The following is an 18,703-nucleotide window of genomic DNA, read 5'->3' as shown; positions in this document are numbered from 1 at the left end:
TACACCATATTTTTACTATACCTTTTCTATGTGTAGATATGTTGAGATCCACAAATGTTTAACATTGTGTTAAAATTGCCAACAGTATTCAGTACAGTCACATGCTGTACAAATTTGTAGCCTCGGAGCAATAGGCTCTACTATATAGACTAGGTGTGTAGTAGGCTACACTGTCTAGGTTTGTGTTATTATACTCTATATGATGTTCACACAGTGACAAAATTACCTAATGATGCATTTCTCTGAAAGTATCTCCTTTGTTAAGTGACCTATGACTGTATATGTATTTATTTCAGTTTTAAAATAATTCCATTTAAGCATTTCTAAGAATAAGAATTTCTTTATTAAAAAGATTTGGGATTTTGGACAGGGATTTTAATTCCTGTTATAGGAAACTAAGCATTATAATTATAATATGGTTACGATCCTTGGATAAATCCAAGAAGCATTTCATTATATAATTATATAATTATCAAAATTTTATGTAGATTTTTTTTTTTTTTTGAGACAGAGTCTCACTATATAGATTTTTTTTTTTTCTTTTTTGAGACAGATTCTCACTCTCACCCATGCTGGAGAGCAATGGTGCCATCTCGGCTCACTGCAACTTCCACTTCCCAGGTTCAAACAATTCTCCCACCTCAGTTTCCTGAGTAGTTTGGGACTACAGGCATGTGCCACCACACCCAGCTAATTTTTGTATTTTTAGTAGAGATGGAATTTCACCACATTGACCAGACTAGTCTCTGGTCTTGAACCCCTGACCTTATGATCTGCCTCCCTTGGCCTTCCAAAGTGCTGGGATCGCAGGTGTGAGCCTCCACATCCAGCCGATATTTTTTTCTCTTAAGTTAGAACAGAATCTAGCCATGTCATTTATAATGCTTTTTGATTACAGAATGATCTTTCAATTATTAAGTAAAACTACTCCTTTTCTATACTTAGGTATTCATAATTTTGATTTATTTACAGTGATTCATCAAGTGAATATTCTGATTGGACAGCAGATGCTGGAATAAATTTACAACCCCCAAAAAGACAAACCAGACAAACAACACGAAAAATATGCAGCAGCTCTGATGAAGAGAATTTGAAGTCCTTAGAAGAAAGACAAAAGAAACCTAAGCAGACTAGAAAGAAGGTCTGTAACTTTATAGGTTATTTTGTTTTTGTTATTTATTTGATTTTTTTCTTTGATACTTTAACATTTAATAGTAAAATTGACTTTTCTCTAGAAATAATATTTCATCTGAGAAAGTAAGTAAAAGTAGTTTGACTTCAAAATGTAAAGAACTTTTGAAAATTTTGTTAACAAAGGTAGAGGCTAGAATGTTTCATTATAATTTGTTATTCAAACATAGTCACAATCGTGTTAAAATGTAGCAATGTCCTAAAATAAACTACTGTCTTTTTTTTTTTTTTTTGAGACGGAGTTTCGCTCTTGTTACCCAGGCTGGAGTGCAATGGCGCGATCTCGGCTCACCGCAACCTCCGCCTCCTGGGCTCAGGCAATTCTCCTGCCTCAGCCTCCTGAGTAGCTGGGATTACAGGCATGTGCCACCATGCCCAGCTAATTTTTTGTATTTTTAGTAGAGACGGGGTTTCACCATGTTGACCAGGATGGTCTCGATCTCTCGACCTCGTGATCCACCCGCCTCGGCCTCCAAAAGTGCTGGGGTTACAGGCTTGAGCCACCGCGCCCGGCCATAAACTACTGTCTTAAAAAATGATTATTGTCACCTTTATCAGACAACATTATTATTCTTGTCATGTGATATTTTGAGTCCTCATTTTTACCATTTTTTAACTTGTAACATGGAAGAGTATGATAAATTGTATAGGATTGTCCTTCAATTCCACTATATTTTTTGGTGTTTTTATTAAAGAGGTGGGGTCTTGTTATGTTGCCCAGAGTGGAGTGCAGTGGCTATTCACAGTCATCATTAGAGCACACTGCAGACTCAAACTGAGGCTCAAGCAATCCTCCCACCTCAGCCTCCTGGTTAGCTGGGAGTACTGGTGTGTACCACTGTGCCTGGCTTACCGTTATGTTTTTATTTCATCCTAATGGCAGTTTCTTTTCCTCACTGTAAATTCATTCAGGTGATTTAAAGACTTGATTTACGTAGTTGTTTTAATTTTAGTTTCAAAATTGATTATAGACATATTCTGTAGTCTTTTGCTTTAGTAGACATAATTGTTTTCTTGATTATCACTATTTTATTGGCAAAAACTTATTCTTATTGCATTTGAATTCATGTGGTAGTCAAGAGACATATGTAAAAGTTATGGTTTTTAGGTCGTATATAGTGTCACTTTATTACCTGTCAGTTAAAATTTTGCAACCTAATTTTTTTACTGGCACAAAGTTGTATGTAATAAAGCAAAATTGTTCTAATTTATATACTCTAGGTTCATTGTAACCTGAAATTTTTAATCTTCTCTACCTACTTGTTTTCATGTGTTTTATGTATTGGAGAGCTGTGTTTTATACATAAAATGTTCACATATTTATGTTTTAGAAAGGAGGGCTGGTTTCTATGGCAGGTGAGCCTAATGAAGAATGGTTTGCCCCTCAGTGGATCTTGGATACTATACCCCGACGTTCCCCATTTGTCCCGCAAATGGGAGATGAGGTAATTGCTACCTGTTACAACATTTTTCTGTGGAGCCTCAAGAGCACTAACTTTAATCAGTCTTAGGATATTTATATTCCTAATTGTATTATAATGATACATACAGTGTCTTAGCTGCTCTGCTCAATTATATATTTCTTGCGGAAGGTGACTGAATCGTATTAATCTTTGTATCCTTTGTAGGGCCTGGCACAGTAGCTTCAGTGTATTAGATGCTCATTGAATATTGAGATAAATTGATCACCTTGTGAAGTCATGCAAATAATTGGCTTTATTTTAATCCAAAATACCACTTAGTAGAATTGAGTGGTATTTTGAGTCCTCATTCACATCCGGTATTGTTTTTTAAAATAAAGTTCAACCTGATAGAAAGCATGCAAAAAGGCCGGGCGCGGTGGCTCACGCCACTTTGAGAGGCCGAGGCGGGTGGATCACGAGGTCAAGAGATCAAAACCATACTGGTCAACATGGTGAAACCCCGTCTCTACTAAAAATACGAAAATTTGCTGGGCATGGTGGCCCACGCCTGTAGTCCTAGCTACTCAGGAGGCTGAGGCAGGAGAATTGCTTGAACCCAGGAGGCGGAGGTTGCAGTGAGCCGAGATCGCGCCATTGCACTCCAGCCTGGGTAACAAGTAGTATACAAGAAGTTATTTACTCCTTTAAATGAGTAGGGGAATGTAATTTTGCAAACAGGGCTTTCTTTCTGAGTCTGTGATTGACTAGTATAGCCATATTTATTTTTGGCCAGTCAGCTAACATAGGAACATTAGAACTCTTTTTGGCTTTTATAGTCTCTGATATACTAATTAATTTGTTATTGATTCAGTGTTTTTACACAGTTATTAAGACTGATAGAGACCGGGCGCGGTGGCTCAAGCCTGTAATCCCAGCACTTTGGGAGGCCGAGGCGGGTGGATCACGAGGTCAAGAGATCGAGACCATCCTGGTCAACATGGTGAAACCCCGTCTCTACTAAAAATACAAAACATTAGCTGGGCATGGTGGCACGTGCCTGTAATCCCAGCTACTCAGGAGGCTGAGGCAGGAGAATTGCTGGAACCCAGGAGGTGGAGGTTGTGGTGAGCCGAGATCGCGCCATTGAACTCCAGCCTGGGTAACAAGAGCGAAACTCTGTCTCAAAAAAAAAAAAAAAAAAAAAAAAGACTGATAGTAGAAATGTAATACTGTCACTGCAACATAAGAAGGAGCAAAACCTTGCAAGTAGACTCTAAACATTTTGGGAACAATGAAAATTTCACCAAACTTTTCTGTGATTGCCTGTTGTAGAGATCTTATATCAGAGTAACTATCCAATAGACTAACAAATAAGCTATTACTCGCTGATTATCTTTAGATACTTTTAAATGTTTCTTCTGATGTTTTCTTTTAGGTTTTGGACTTTTGAGTAATACTTGTTTGCCGAGTTATGTTATTAGTAAATATTTTCTGATGAATCCTGTACTTAAAAACAGAGAACTTGTAAAATTTTACTGGCATATCTTAATTAACTATTTCTTATATTATTGCTTATTTTATTTTCTGGAGGCAGAAGAGGAGTAATGTTGAGTTATCTTAGAAAACTATAGAACTAAATAGGGATCTGTACACTCTAAGATCTGATGAGACTCCTTTCTGTAGGAACATTTTCCTCCATTCTTTGGTGGAATTCCTTTTCCTCTATGTTGTTAAACTTACTACATCCTTATATGCTTCAAGACTAATATGTATCAGGTGAAGACAGTTCTTCAGGCTATGAGGAAGATGTTTATAAATCAGACAGTGAATATGTAGAGAATGTTTTTAAAGAAATTATAAAGGCAAACATATACTTTTTATATAATTGATTTCTTTTTTTTTTTTTTTTTTTTTGGGAGACAGAGTTTCTCTCTTGTTACCCAGGCTGGAGTGCAATGGCGCGATCTCGGCTCACCGCAACCTCCGCCTCCCGGGTTCAGGCAATTCTCCTGCCTCAGCCTCCTGAGTAGCTGGGATTACAGGCACGCGCCACCATACCCAGCTAATTTTTTGCACCTTTAGTAGAGACGGGGTTTCACCATGTTGACCAGGATGGTCTCAATCTCTTGACCTTGTGATCCACCCGCCTCGGCCTCCCAAAGTGCTGGGATTATAGGCTTGAGCCACCGCGCCCGGCCCTATATAATTGATTTCTTAATGGCAACATTACTTTTTACTTCATCTTAATATTAAACCTTCATTGTCTTACCTAGATATCCCTACCCACAGATCATTGCTTCTTAAAATTATAATTTTCAAGGTCTAATTCAAATACCAACTTTTCCAGGATGTTATTCTGGTTTTTCATTGGCCAGCTCCTCTGTCCTCATAAGCTTTTCTATCTAAATTACTTTTATCTTCTGATGTATAATATATTCTACCGTGCATTATAGTTACATGTCTACATGTGTGTTCATATCCTAGAGGGAAATATTTTTATGCCTTATCACAGCATCTAGTGCCTATGCATAGATGTTCAATGATCAGTATTTGTTGGGTTCAGGAATGAATATATAATAAAGGATATCTTAATTACATGTGTATTATTGGTTTTTAACCCTTAGAATTATTTGATTTACTAAGTTTAAACCTTTTTCATTTTCTGCTCAAAGTTTTAGCTGTTAGAAATTCTGACTTAGCATTGATTGGTAGAGTATGCTAATGTATTTTAGAAATCTCATAATATGGTATTTTTGTTACTTACTTCTATTTACTTATCTCTATCACTACTTTTTGTTTTTGATGTAGTCTCACTCTGCCCACCAGACTGGAGTGCAGTGGCACTATCTCAGCTCACCAAAACCTCTGCCTCCTTAGTTCAAGCGATTCTCCTGCCTCAGCTTCCTGAGTAGCTGAGATTACAGGCGTGTGCCATCATACCTGACTAATTTTTCTATTTTTAGTAGAGACAGGGTTTCAGCATGTTGGCCAGTCTAATCTCAGGTTATCTGCCCGCCTCAGCCTCCCAAAGTGCTAGGATTACAGGTGTGAGCCACTGCGTCTGGCCTCTATCACTACTTTTAAACTTCAGGAAAAGAAACTTTTTGTAATAAATGCTGAAAATGATAATAAATGGTGGCTTAAAGAGCTGAAGAATTAAGTAATTGAATTCATTTTTCTTCTATGACAGTTATGACATGAACTCTTGTAACAGGCAGCTTTTAATTTGTCTTGAAATTACTCCATTTAGTAACCTGTGATTTGTAGTGTTTATATGAAATGTGTAGGCTGAATATTAAAATGTTGATAGTTAGAATACCAGTTATAATTTGAGATATGGTATAGTTGTCCTTCGGTATCCACACAGAGTTGGCTCCAGGAACCCTTGCAAATAACAGAATCTACAAGAACATTATATAAAAGGCATAGTATTTGCATATAACCTATGTACATCATCCTGTATACTTTAAATTATCTTTAGATTACTTATGATACCAAATTACAATATAAATGCTATATTGATTGTTGTTATACTATATTGGTTTTTTTATTTGTATTTTCATTGTTATTATTTAATTTTTTTATTTTTTGAGATGGAATTTTGCTCTTGTTGCTCAGGCTGGAGTGCAATGGTGCAATCTTGGCTCACTGCAACCTCCACCTCCCAGGTTCAAGTTATTCTCCTGCCTCAGCCTCCGAGTAGCTGGGATTACAGGCATATACCACCACACCTGGCTAGTTTTTGTATTTTTATTAGAGACAGGGTTTTGCCATGCTGGTCAGACTAGTCTTGAACCCCTGGCCTCAGGTGATCCATCCACCTTGACCTCTCAAAGTGCTAGGATTAAAGGCATGGGCCACCATGCCTGGTCTAATTGTATTATTTTTACTACTTTATATATATATAAAAATTATTATCTATAATATATAATAATTCCAATTTTACTACTTTATATATATAATTATATTATTTTTACTACTTGTTCGTATTTTTTTTTTTTTTTTTTTGAGACGGAGTTTCACCCTTGTTACCCAGGCTGGAGTGCAATGGCGCGATCTCGGCTCACCGCAACCTCCGCCTCCTGGGCTCAGGCAATTCTCCTGCCTCAGCCTCCTGAGTAGCTGGGATTACAGGCACGCGCCACCACGCCCAGCTAGTTTTTTTGTATTTTGAGTAGAGACGGGGTTTCACCATGTTGACCAGGATGGTCTCGATCTCTCGACCTCGTGATCCACCCGCCTTGGCCTCCCAAAGTGCTGGGATTACAGGCTTGAGCCACCGTGCCCGGCCTTATTTTTACTACTTTACAAAGTAAAGTAAAATTTTCCTTTGTAAAGTAGTAAAAATAATATAATTATATATATAAAGTAGTAAAATTGGAATTATGTTGCTTACCCATAGTTTTTTTCCTCAGTTTCATGCATATTTCACAGTTGATTATGTATCCAAAATAAAATGATGTACTATACTCTTGTAGAACTGAATATTATGGATCACATTATATATATATATGGATATTTCCAAATATTTTCAACCTGTATTTGATTAGATTTGTTAATGCAGAACCTGTGGATGTGGAGGGCCACTTATACTTTAAAACATGACCAGTTCTGTGTACATTTTCCATGAATCTGCTTCTTCAGCACACTCATAAAACTGATTGAAGGGACAGACTGTGTTTGCTGTGCTTATATGATGTAGTACTGAGCACAGGGCTACATAGGCATGAGTACTGAATTAACATCGTTTGAAACCTTTATTGTATAAAGTCTTTCAATGTTACAATTATTTTTTCTGCAAACAGAAGAGGATGTTTGTAGGAATGTATGTTGAACATACAGAGTTATAGATGCCGCTGTTTAATACCTTATGTTTTCTGTTTTAGCTTATCTATTTTAGGCAAGGACATGAAGCTTATGTTCGGGCTGTAAGGAAATCAAAAATATACAGTGTTAATTTACAAAAACAGCCATGGAACAAAATGGATCTCAGGGTAAGTTTGCCAAATTCATAAGCTATGCAATTGAAGTAGCTTTGGAATTACCTTGCTTACCCATGATTTTTTCCTCAGTTTCATGCATATTTCACTGTTAATTGTGTATCTAAGATAAAATGATGCACTATACTCTTGTAGAACTGAATATTATGGATCGCATTTTATATGTTTCTCAAAATTTGTATGCTATTTTCTATTGTCTAATCTATACAACTTCATAATTAGAGCAAAGCAGGAGTTCCCCTGTGTGGATATTTTCTCTAATCAGCAATTTTGTACATTCTGGTGGCTCTATAAACTGAGTGTGTAAACTGTAAACACTCTCAAGGTTCTTACAGCTTTGGTATATATTAAATATGATAAATCACAAGAAGCCCGGAAACTTGTGTTTTGTAAAATAGCTGTTTCAATATAATACCCATGTAGCTACATATATAATATCCAGGTGGCTCCATTTTTTATGGACAATGATTTTCTGTCAATAAATATATCATTTCATTCATTTCTACTTATATATGTGTGTGTGTGTGTGTGTGTGTGTGTGTGTGTATATATATGCATACACACACATAAACAGACAGTCATAGGTATACCTACACCATCATTTCTGCCTAGGTTTATGTATATTTTATTTTGTTTTTCTGAAAAAGAGAGTAAAGGGCCATTTTACAGTGGTTTCCCAGGTAAGTGAAAGGTTGTGTGATAATTCTTTTTTTTTTCCTTCCTGAGACTGAGTCTTGCTCTATTGCCCAGGCTGGAGTGCAGTAGACCAATCTCGGCTCACTGCAACCTCCACCTCCTGGGTTCAAGTGATTTCCCTGCTTCAGCCTCCCGAATAGCTGGAATTAAAGGTGCACACCACCACGCCTGGCTAGTTTTTGTATTTTTATTAGAGATGGGGATTTGCCATGTTGGCCAGGCTAGTCTTGAACTCTTGACCTCAAAGTAATCCACCAGACTCGGTCTCCCAAATAGCTGGGATTACAGGTGTGAGCCACCACGCCCTGCTGATAATATGTATATTTATTAAAATAAAGATTGGTTTAGATGTTTGTAAAAATGTTTATTAATCATCTCCTGGAAGGGACAGCTACCATCTATTCTGCATCAGGTGAAAGTTGAATCTTTTTTTAAAATCAGAGGATTGAATAAAACATGTGATTTCTTTCTTTCTTTTTTTTTTTTTTTGAGACAGAGTCTTACTCTGTTGCCGAGGCTGGAGTGTGGTGGTGTGATCTTGGCTCACTGCAACCTCCACCTCTCAGGTTCAAGACATTCTCCTGCCTCAGCCTCCTGAGTAGCTGGAATTACAGGTGCCCACCACCACACCTGGCTAATTGTTGTATTTTTAGTAGAGACGAGGTTTTACCATGTTGGCCAGGCTGGTCTCGAACTCCTGACCTTGGGGGATCTGCCCATCTCAGCCTCCCAAAGTGCTGGGATTACAGGCGTGAGCCAATGTGCCTGGCCAAGTTTTTACTTTTTATCCTAACCTTGTGGTTCCAGGAAATTGTAGGAGTAGCTTATATGTGGTCTAAGAGCTTGGGCTTTGGAGTAAGCCCTGGGTTCCAATTCTGGCTCTGCTCTATCCTAGTATATAACTTTAAGCAGGACCCTATACCCATGAAGATCAGTTTTGCCATCTGTTAAATGGGACTAACAATCAGTAAATGTGTGTGATTGTTGTAAGATCATATCCAGAATCTACAAGGAACTTAAGCAAAAAAAAAAAAAAAAAAAATCTTACTAAAAAAATGGGTAAAGGACATTAACAGACACTTATTAAAAGAAAACGCATAAGCGGCCAACAAACATGAAAAAATGCTAAAACATCACTAATCATTAGGGAAATGCAAATCAAAACCATGATGAAATACCATCTCACACCAGTAAGAATGGCCATTATTAAAAAATAAAAACAGATGGTTGTGAGGTGGTGGAGAAAGGGGAATGCTTATATGCTACTGATGGGAATGTGAATTAGTTCAGCCACTGTGGAAAGCAGTCCGGAAATTTCTCAGAAATTTAATAGAACTACCCAAATTCCATTACTGGTTATTTACATAAGGAATATAAATTGTTCTACCATGAAGACACATGCACACATATGTTCATTACAGCACTATTCACAATAACAAAGACATGGAATCAACCTAGATGCCTGTCCGTAGTGGACTGGATAAAGAAAATGTACATATATATCATGAAATACTACATAGGTATAAAAAATGAGATCATGGCTTTTGCAGCAACATAGATGGAGCTGGAGGCCATTATCGTAAGTAAAATGACACAAAAACAGAAAATCAAATACCACATGCCCTCTCTTACAAATGGATGCTAAACAGTTGGTATGAATGGACATTAAGATGGAAATGATAGACAAAGGGGACTCCAAAGGAAGGAAGGTTAAGAGGGGGATAGGAGAGATCCAAGATGGCCGATTACTAGCAGGTCAGGATTGTAGTTCCCAGAGAAAGTGCACAGAAAGAGAGGACTCCACACTTTCAGATGAATTTTTGTTGCCCACCTAGGAGATTCCCAGTGGAGGAGCCCCATGGGTCTCCAGCGGGACCCTTGTGGCCAGTGTGGTGGTTTTGCCGGTGCTTCGTTGCAGTGGTTCTCGGTGCAGAGTAAACAGGACTGGGTCCCCTTTTGATAGAAGTTTGGAGCTCCGGGAAGGCAGAGTCACCCATTTACCTGTTTGAAAAAGGGATTCAAGAGGGAAGCCAGACTGGAGATTCCCAAGCAGAAAAGCACCAGGAATCATAATGCTGCTGTTTTAGCTGGCGCGATGGGTTGCTCAGATTTTGGCGCTGGGACTCAACAAGTTCGATGTCCACTCAGAGGCCTAATTTAAAAGTTGGCAAGCTGAGCCGGGCGCGGTGGCTCAAGCCTGTAATCCCAGCACTTTGGGAGGCCGAGGCGGGTGGATCACGAGGTCAAGAGATCGAGACCATCCTGGTCAACATGGTGAAACCCCGTCTCTACTAAAAATACTAAAAATTAGGTGGGCATGGTGGCGTGTGCCTGTAATCCCAGCTACTCAGGAGGCTGAGGCAGGAGAATTGCCTGAACCCAGGAGGCGGAGGTTGTGGTGAGCCGAGATCGCGCCATTGCACTCTAGACTGGGCAACAAGAGCGAAACTCTGTCTCAAAAAAAAAAAAAAAAAAGAAACCCGCGTGAAAAGGTTGAGAATACCCAGAATCAGAATGTCTCTCCTTCTACAGGGGATCACAGTTCCTCATCATCAAGGGAACAAGGCCTGATGGAGAACAAGTGTATTCCATTAACAGATTTAGGCTTCAGAAGGTGGATAATAAGGAACTTTTGTGAGGTAAAAGAACATGTTCTAGCCCAATGTAAAGAAACTAAGAAACTTGAAAAAAGGTTTGACGAAATGCTAACAAGAATAGACAATTTAGAGAGGAATATAAGTGAATTAATGGAACTGAAGAACACAATACGAGAATGTCACAAAGTATGCACAGGTTTAGCAGTCAAATTGATCAAGCAGAGGAAAGGATATCAGAGGTCGAAGATCAACTTAATGAAATGAAACGAGAAGACAAGATTTGAGAAGAAAGAGTAAAAAGGAATGAGCAAAGCCTCCAAGAAATATGGGACTATGTGAAAAGACCTAAGTTACGATTGATAGGTGTACCTGAATGTCATGAAGAGAATGAATTCAAGTTGGAAAATATTCTTCAGGATGTTATTCAGGAAAACTTTCCTAACTTAGTAAGGCAGGACAATATTCAACTCCAAGTAATCCAGAGAACACCACAAAGATATTCCTCAAGTAGAGCAACTCCAAGACACATAATTGCTAGATTTACTAGGGTTTGAAATAAAGGAGAAAATTCTGAGGGCAGCTAGAGAGAAAGGTCAGGTTACCCATCAAGGGAAGCCTATCAGACTTAGAGCAGACCTCTCAGCAGAAACCCTACAATCTAGAAGAGAGTGGGGGTCAATATTCAATATCCTTAAAGAAAAGAATTTTCAACCCAGAATCTCATATCCAGCCAAACTAAACTTCATAAATGAAGGAAAAATAAAAATTTTCACGAACAAAGAATAACTCAGAGATTTCATCACCACCAGGCCTGCTTTACAAGAGCTTCTGAAAGAAGCACTACAAACAGAAAGGAACAACCAGTATCAGTCATCCCAAAAATTTACCAAAACATAAAGAGTATCTCCATAATGAAGAATTTACATCAACTAATGGGAAAAATAGCCAGCTAGCATTAAATTACAATATTGAACTTACAAATATTAATATTAATCCTAAATTTAAGTGGATTAAATGCCCCAATTAAAGACACAGACAGGTAAATGGAATAAAAAGTCAAAATCTATTGGTACATTGTATTCAGATCTAACTCATAATGACACACAAAGACTCAAAATAAAGGGATGGAGGAAGATTTACCAATTAAATGGAGAGAGAAAAAAAACAGGAGTTGTAACTTTTGTCTCCGACAAAATAGACTTTAATAGAAACAAAGACCAAAAGAAACAAAGAAGGACATATAATGGTAAAAGGATCATGCAACAACAGGAATTAATGATCATAAATAGATATGTACCCAATATAGGAGTACTCAGATACATAAGTTCTTACTGACTTATAAAGAGATTTGGACTCCCACACAGTAATAGTGGGAGATTTTGAGATCGCATTGTTAATATTTGACAGATCAATCAGATAGAAAATTAATAGGGATATCTATGATTTGAATTTAGACCTGGAATAAGTAAACTCAGAGAATATTTATAGAATTCTCCACCCTAGGTCTACAGAACATACATTTTTCTCAGTATCATATTACACCTACTCTGAAAGTGACTACATAATTGGAAGTAAATTACTCTTCAGTATTTGCATAGTATCTCACAGACTTAAATGAAATATTGGTTGGCTGTTTGTTATTTTCTTTACTTATTTTTTCCTGTCTCTGTTGTTAAGTACAATTATTGGCATAAAAGAGGTTTTTAATACCTTTTTAAGATTGCATTGCTAGGGGAGTGATTTTTAACCAGAGCACCATACTGCACTAGGGAGTTTTTTCCAAAACAGATATGTTACTGAGCTATACCCCAAACATAGAACTCGATTCTATATAGGATTTCAGAATATTAAATTTGAAATATTTTCCCAGGTGATGTGGCTGTTCATCCTTGGTTTAGAGCCTTGTACTAACTACAACCTGCTATTACCTTTAACATTTAATGTAGTGCCTGGCATTTAGAGAGCGTTCAGATATTATTGAATTATTGAATAATGAAATATTATGCAAATGTTGAGATTATTTATATTGAAAGTAATAATTTATTGGTATTCTCATGAATAGGAGCAAGAGTTTGTTAAGATTGTAGGAATCAAATATGAAGTTGGCCCACCTACACTATGCTGCTTGAAGCTTGCATTTCTGGACCCAATTTCAGGCAAAATGACTGGAGAATCTTTTTCCATTAAGTGAGTAGTTCTATCTCTGGGTCTCTCTGTTTGAGTGTGTGTATTTTAATACCTGTCTTATATTTTACAGAGTACAGGGCTCAATAGTAGAGAAAACACGGTAGCATTCTTTACTACAGAGTTTAGAATTATAAAGACCAGAGTTTAATTCTTAGTTTCTCCATTTTATTTATACGCATGTGTGCATGTATGTGTGTATGTATGTATTTATGTTATAGATAGTTAGATAGATTCATAAGCAAGTTACTTAACCTCTGCATTTATTTCTTCATTTGTAAAATTGAAATGCTAATCTCTTCCTAAAGATTGTTGGGAGGAATCAAAGACAAACTTTTATAATTCCCTAACAGAACGTTTGAAACATGTCAGTTGCTTTTATTTCTGTTAATAAGAATAATAAGTCAATGGCTCTTTACATGCAGTTGAGTTTTAAATGTAAGGAGATTAAAGAACATTCATACTTCTTAAGATAAAATACCTCATATTAAGCTTTATTAACCTGTATTGGCATCTTTTTATTTTTAAAGTAATGTGACAGTAGGCAGGGTACTCCCAAACAGATCAGAGAAGATGGTGTTTAAGTAAAGGCATTTCTAGGGACTGTGAGGTTTGCAAAATTTTCTTAATGGGTCTACATTAAACATATAGTCTTGGGCATTTAGTAGCATATATTGTTATATCTCTATATTGATTCATATGTGCTTTTTCTTCTGTATAGGTATCATGACATGCCAGATGTCATTGACTTTCTTGTGCTACATCAGTTTTATAATGAAGCCAAAGAGAGGAACTGGCAGATTGGTAAGTATAGAATTGTTGTTTTATTAACTGTTAAGCTTATGTACAGTAAGTAACTTTTAAACTGTGATTTAACAGAAAAAAACTAGCTTACATTTAGCTGAAAAAAGCTGTGAGAGAAACTAGAAAAACTAAGTTAAAATTTCCTTTTAGTTATTTTTTAGGCACATTGTGTGTGGCATATAGTCTCTAAACCTCCTGTAAATACCTACTCTATTAATATACAAAAAGGAATATAAACAAAATTCTCATCAGCTGCCCTAAAATAGAGCACTTTACACTTGTCTTCTAAAACAGATCATTACTGATTGTGATTTGTTTCCTTTTTTTCTTACTCCATCCTTGTTTCCCTCCCTGTCACCCTCCCACCCTCTTTTGTTCTTTTACCCTTCTTTCATTTTTGATTACAAAATGCAGTATAACAATAATGTAAAGGAAAAAAATTTAAGAGTTAAAGAAATTTGCTTATAGCTCTATTGTATAACAATGCAATACAGAACATAAGGATTTTTAAACTGTTGCCTTTTTTGCACACTTAATTACTTGTGCCTGAATTTCAAAAATCTAATTATAGCCATGTATATTAGTTCATTTTCACATGTCTATGAAGATACTACCTCAGACTGAGTAATTTGTAAAGAAAAAACCATTTAATTGATTTCACAGTTTCACATGGCTTGGGACACCTTAGGAAACTTACAATCATGGCAGACGGCAAAGGGGAAGCAAGGATCTTCTTCATATGGCTGTAGGAGTTAGAGAGTTAGAAGGGGAAGAGCCACACTTTTAAACCATCAGATCTTGTGAAAACCCATTCACCATTGCAAGAACAGCATGAGGGAAACTGCCCCCATAATCCGATCCACTCCCACCAGATCCCTCCCTCAGTGTGAGGGGATTAGATTTTGAGATGAGGTTTTGGTGGGGCCACAGAGCCTAGCCATTTCGTTCTGCCCGTGGCCCCTCCCAAATCTCATGTCCTCACATTTCAAAACCAATCATGCCTTCCCAACAGACCCCCAACGTCTTAACTCATTGCAGCATTAAGTCAAAAGTTCGTGTCCAAAGTATCATCTGAGACAAGACAAATCACTTCTGCCTATGAGTCTGTAAAAGCCAAAGTTTGTCACTTGGTAGATAAAATGAGGGGTACAGGTATTGGATAAATACATCCATTCCAAATGGGAGAAATTGTCCAAAACTTAGGGATTGAAGGCTCCACGCAAGTCCAAAATCCAGCAGGGCAGTCAAATTTTAAAGCTCCCAAATGATCTCCTTTAACTCCATGTCTCACATCCAGGTCACACTGATGCAAGAGGTGGTTTCCCATGGTTTTGGGCAGCTCCACCCCTGTAACTTTGCAGAGTATATACCCTTTCCCAGCTGCTTTCACGGGCTGGCGTTGAGTGTCTGCAGCTTTTCCAGACTCACAATGTATGCTGTCTGTGGATCTGCCATTCTGAGGTGTGGAGGATGGTTACCCTCTTCTCACAGTTTCACTAGGCAGTGCCCCAGTGGGGACTCTGACTCTGTATGGGGGCTCTAGCTCAACATTTCCCTTCCCCACTGCCCTAGCAGAGATTCTTCATGAGGGCACTACCCCAGCAGCAGACTTCTTACTTAAATATCCAGGCATTTCCGTATATCCTCCAAAATCTAGGTGGAGGTTCTCAAACTTCAATTCTTGACTTCTGTGGACCTGCAGTTCCAACACCATGTGTAAGCCACCAAAGTTGGGTGCTTGCTCCCTTTGAAACAATGACCTGAGCTGTACCTTGGCCCCTTTTAGTCATGACTGGAGCTGGAGCAGCTGGCAAACAGGGCACCAAGTTCCAAGTGTGCACAGAGTAGCCAGGCAACCCCAAGAAACCATTTTTTCCTTCTAGACACCTGGGCTTGTGATAGAAGGGGCTGCCTCGAAGATCTCTGACATGCCCTGGATACATTTTCTTCATTTCCTTGGCACTTAACATTTGGCTCCTAGTTATGCAAATTTCTGCAGCTGACTTGAATTTCTTCTCAAAAAATGGGTTTTTCTTTTCTGCCATGTCCATCATCAAGCTGCAATTTTTCTGAACTTTAATGCTCTGCTTCCCTTTTAAAGATAAGTTCTAATTCAAAATCATATCTTTGTAAATATATAAAACTGAATACTTTTTGCAGCAGCCAAGTCACCCCTTGAGTGCCTTGCTGCTTATAAGTTCCTGATCTCCATCTGAGACCACCTCAGCCTGGACTTCATTGTCCATATGACTATTAGCGTTTTGGTCAAAACCATTCAACAAATCTCTAAGAAGTTCCAAACTTTCCTACATCTTCCTTGGTTTAGAGGAAGATCTGTAGTATAAAAACTAGTATGAAAAGATTTTTAAAGAAAGCTGAAAGCAAGACAGAAGAATCAACTGCATTTATGTACTACAATAAGGAGTATGCCTAGTGATGATGCTAAGTAATTGAAAAAAGTTAAATTATGCTTGGTAGCATTTATTTAAGAAGATGTTGTCATATGTAATTTATTTCAGAAAAATTTCTACCACTTGGAAATCAAAATACATGAAGAAGTTGAAATGTAAAATAATGATTTATCTCAGAAACCTAGCTGGAAACTTCTGATAATGCTAGATATAATGCTACTTCTGTAGTCAAGAAAGAGTAGTAATTTAGAGTGGTAACAGAGCTAATATTCTCAAGAGCATCTTTTTAATAATTTTAAAACATTATAGGTGATAGATTCCGCAGTATAATAGATGATGCCTGGTGGTTTGGGACTGTGGAGAGTCAGCAGCCTTTTCAACCGGAGTATCCTGATAGTTCTTTCCAGTGTTACAGTGTTCAGTAAGTATGTTTATGATCTTTTGTGCCTAACATAATACTGTAATAGTAGGTGGCATTTTAATAACCTCCACTAAGAGTAATACCTTTTATCTGACTTACCTAGTCTCACAATACCTATACTTGCAAAGAAAAAATTGTATGGTAAAGTGCTCAGTTCTTTCTTTGAGTCAAAGCAAAGTTCTTTTTTTCCTTTGACTAAAACAAATAACTGAGCACTTTATTTCTACCTCTTTTGGTATCTGTGTTTTCTATTAACTATTTCTACTTTGGACAAGAATTGGCAACTATTTTTTAATGGAAAATACGAAAACTAATTTACTAACTAAAGTAATTGTTGTTGCTGGAGTATAGCAATGAATATTAGTACTTAGTCATATGAATTCTATGCAGAAGTGGTTGCATCATGCTTGGAAGTACTATTTGTTTACAATATTTACTTCTTCTTGAAATTCCAGAGTTGTAAGATTGCTAATGAATGAATCCTCTCAAGAGTGATAGAAGAAATGTTTCTTGTATGAGGATTGACTTTTAAGTCTTCATATTGACTAAGAGTAGGCTTTCTGCCCTCTATGTTTCATAGTGATAGACCATGTTTTCTCTGTTAGAGGTTTATTATTATCTTTATGTAACCAGAGTTGTACTTTCAAGACAACCGTGTTGCCCTTTTTCAGATTTCACCTCCAGGAATTCATGTAAAATTATGGTAGTATATGAAAGGAAGTGCTATGTGATTAATTTGATTTGCATGTTGTTATTTTTTAATAGCTGGGACAATAATGAGAGAGAAAAGATGAGCCCCTGGGATATGGAGCCAATTCCAGAAGGAAGTAAGTACCCTTTTAAAAATGAATTATAGGGCCGGGCGCGGTGGCTCAAGCCTGCAATCCCAGCACTTTGGGAGGCCGAGGCGGGTGGATCACGAGGTCAAGAGATCGAGACCATCCTGGTCAACATGGTGAAACCCCGTCTCTACTAAAAATACAAAAAATCAGCTGGGCATGGTGGCGCGTGCCTGTAATCCCAGCTACTTAGGAGGCTGAGGCAGGAGAATTGCCTGAACCCAGGAGGCGGAGGTTGCAGTGAGCCGAGATTGCGCCATTGCACTCCAGCCTGGGTAACAAGAGCGAAACTCCGTCTCAAAAAAAAAAAAAAAAAAAAAAAATTATAATTCTTTAAAAGTAAAGTGGCAATCACATGATATTGGAAACTAATTTTTTCTGATTTTCTTAAAATACTATATCTAGCTGCCTTTCCAGATGAAGTTGGTGCTGGTGTTCCTGTCTCCCAGGAAGAATTGACTGCTTTGCTATACAAACCCCAGGAAGGAGAGTGGGGTGCTCATTCCAGAGATGAAGAATGTGAACGGGTTATTCAGGGCATCAACCACCTTCTTTCCCTGGGTATGACAAATGTCAAAAACATTTAGGAGCATGCAAGGGAGCTAGGAAAATCAGCAGAATTTTTAAGTTCTACAAAAGAATATGCAGTTTCTCACTCTACACTTCACTTTTAACTCAAGAAGCGCAGTGATTCTAGTTTTAATATTAACAGTTTTATATGCTTGGCCAAATTAATAACTGATAATTTTTTCAGCAAAGGATAAGAGTGAATGTAGTAATGTAAGTGTCTTTTTCCTTTTTGAATCACTTTGATTCTCTAGCTATTTCCTGAGGCTTACTTTGGATGGGTTTCTTGGTAAGGACAGTGGATAAGTAATGTATTTTAGCAGCATGAATAGTTAAATTTTCTAAAATATGTCACTTGAGAAGTTTGGCATTTATCTAGGAAAGACAGAAATCTGAAGTTAAACCCAGTGCTCCTCTAATTTTGTTTTACCTGATTTGAACCAGTGTATCATGCATGATTCATAGATATGATGTCCAAATATAAAGAATAACATTCTGTTTGTGTAATGGAATCCTCATGGTTTTAGAAATGTAGTATATCACCCTCCCTTCTTGTTTACATATGAATAAGTGTTTGTTACCATCAGATG

General features: G+C 37.4%; 1 protein-coding gene across 2 annotated transcripts in view; it reads left to right on the top strand.

Annotated features, from left to right (window-relative positions):
• Positions 1-18,703, top strand: part of BRWD3 (bromodomain and WD repeat domain containing 3) — a 134,925-nt gene that overhangs the window by 96,932 nt on the left and 19,290 nt on the right. For both annotated transcript variants that reach the window (XM_003936828.4, XM_074391860.1), the window contains 8 exons: positions 973-1,141; positions 2,523-2,636; positions 7,481-7,588; positions 12,950-13,074; positions 13,793-13,875; positions 16,596-16,707; positions 17,473-17,534; positions 17,952-18,107. In XM_003936828.4, the coding sequence (XP_003936877.2) occupies positions 973-1,141; positions 2,523-2,636; positions 7,481-7,588; positions 12,950-13,074; positions 13,793-13,875; positions 16,596-16,707; positions 17,473-17,534; positions 17,952-18,107 (929 nt within the window). The remainder of the gene's footprint in view (positions 1-972; positions 1,142-2,522; positions 2,637-7,480; positions 7,589-12,949; positions 13,075-13,792; positions 13,876-16,595; positions 16,708-17,472; positions 17,535-17,951; positions 18,108-18,703) is intronic.

This window comes from Saimiri boliviensis, chromosome X (genome assembly GCF_048565385.1).
Source record: "Saimiri boliviensis isolate mSaiBol1 chromosome X, mSaiBol1.pri, whole genome shotgun sequence".
Classification (NCBI taxonomy): domain Eukaryota; kingdom Metazoa; phylum Chordata; class Mammalia; order Primates; family Cebidae; genus Saimiri; species Saimiri boliviensis.
Note: the sequence above shows the minus strand (reverse complement) of the source record. Positions and strands in the feature narration are given on the sequence as shown.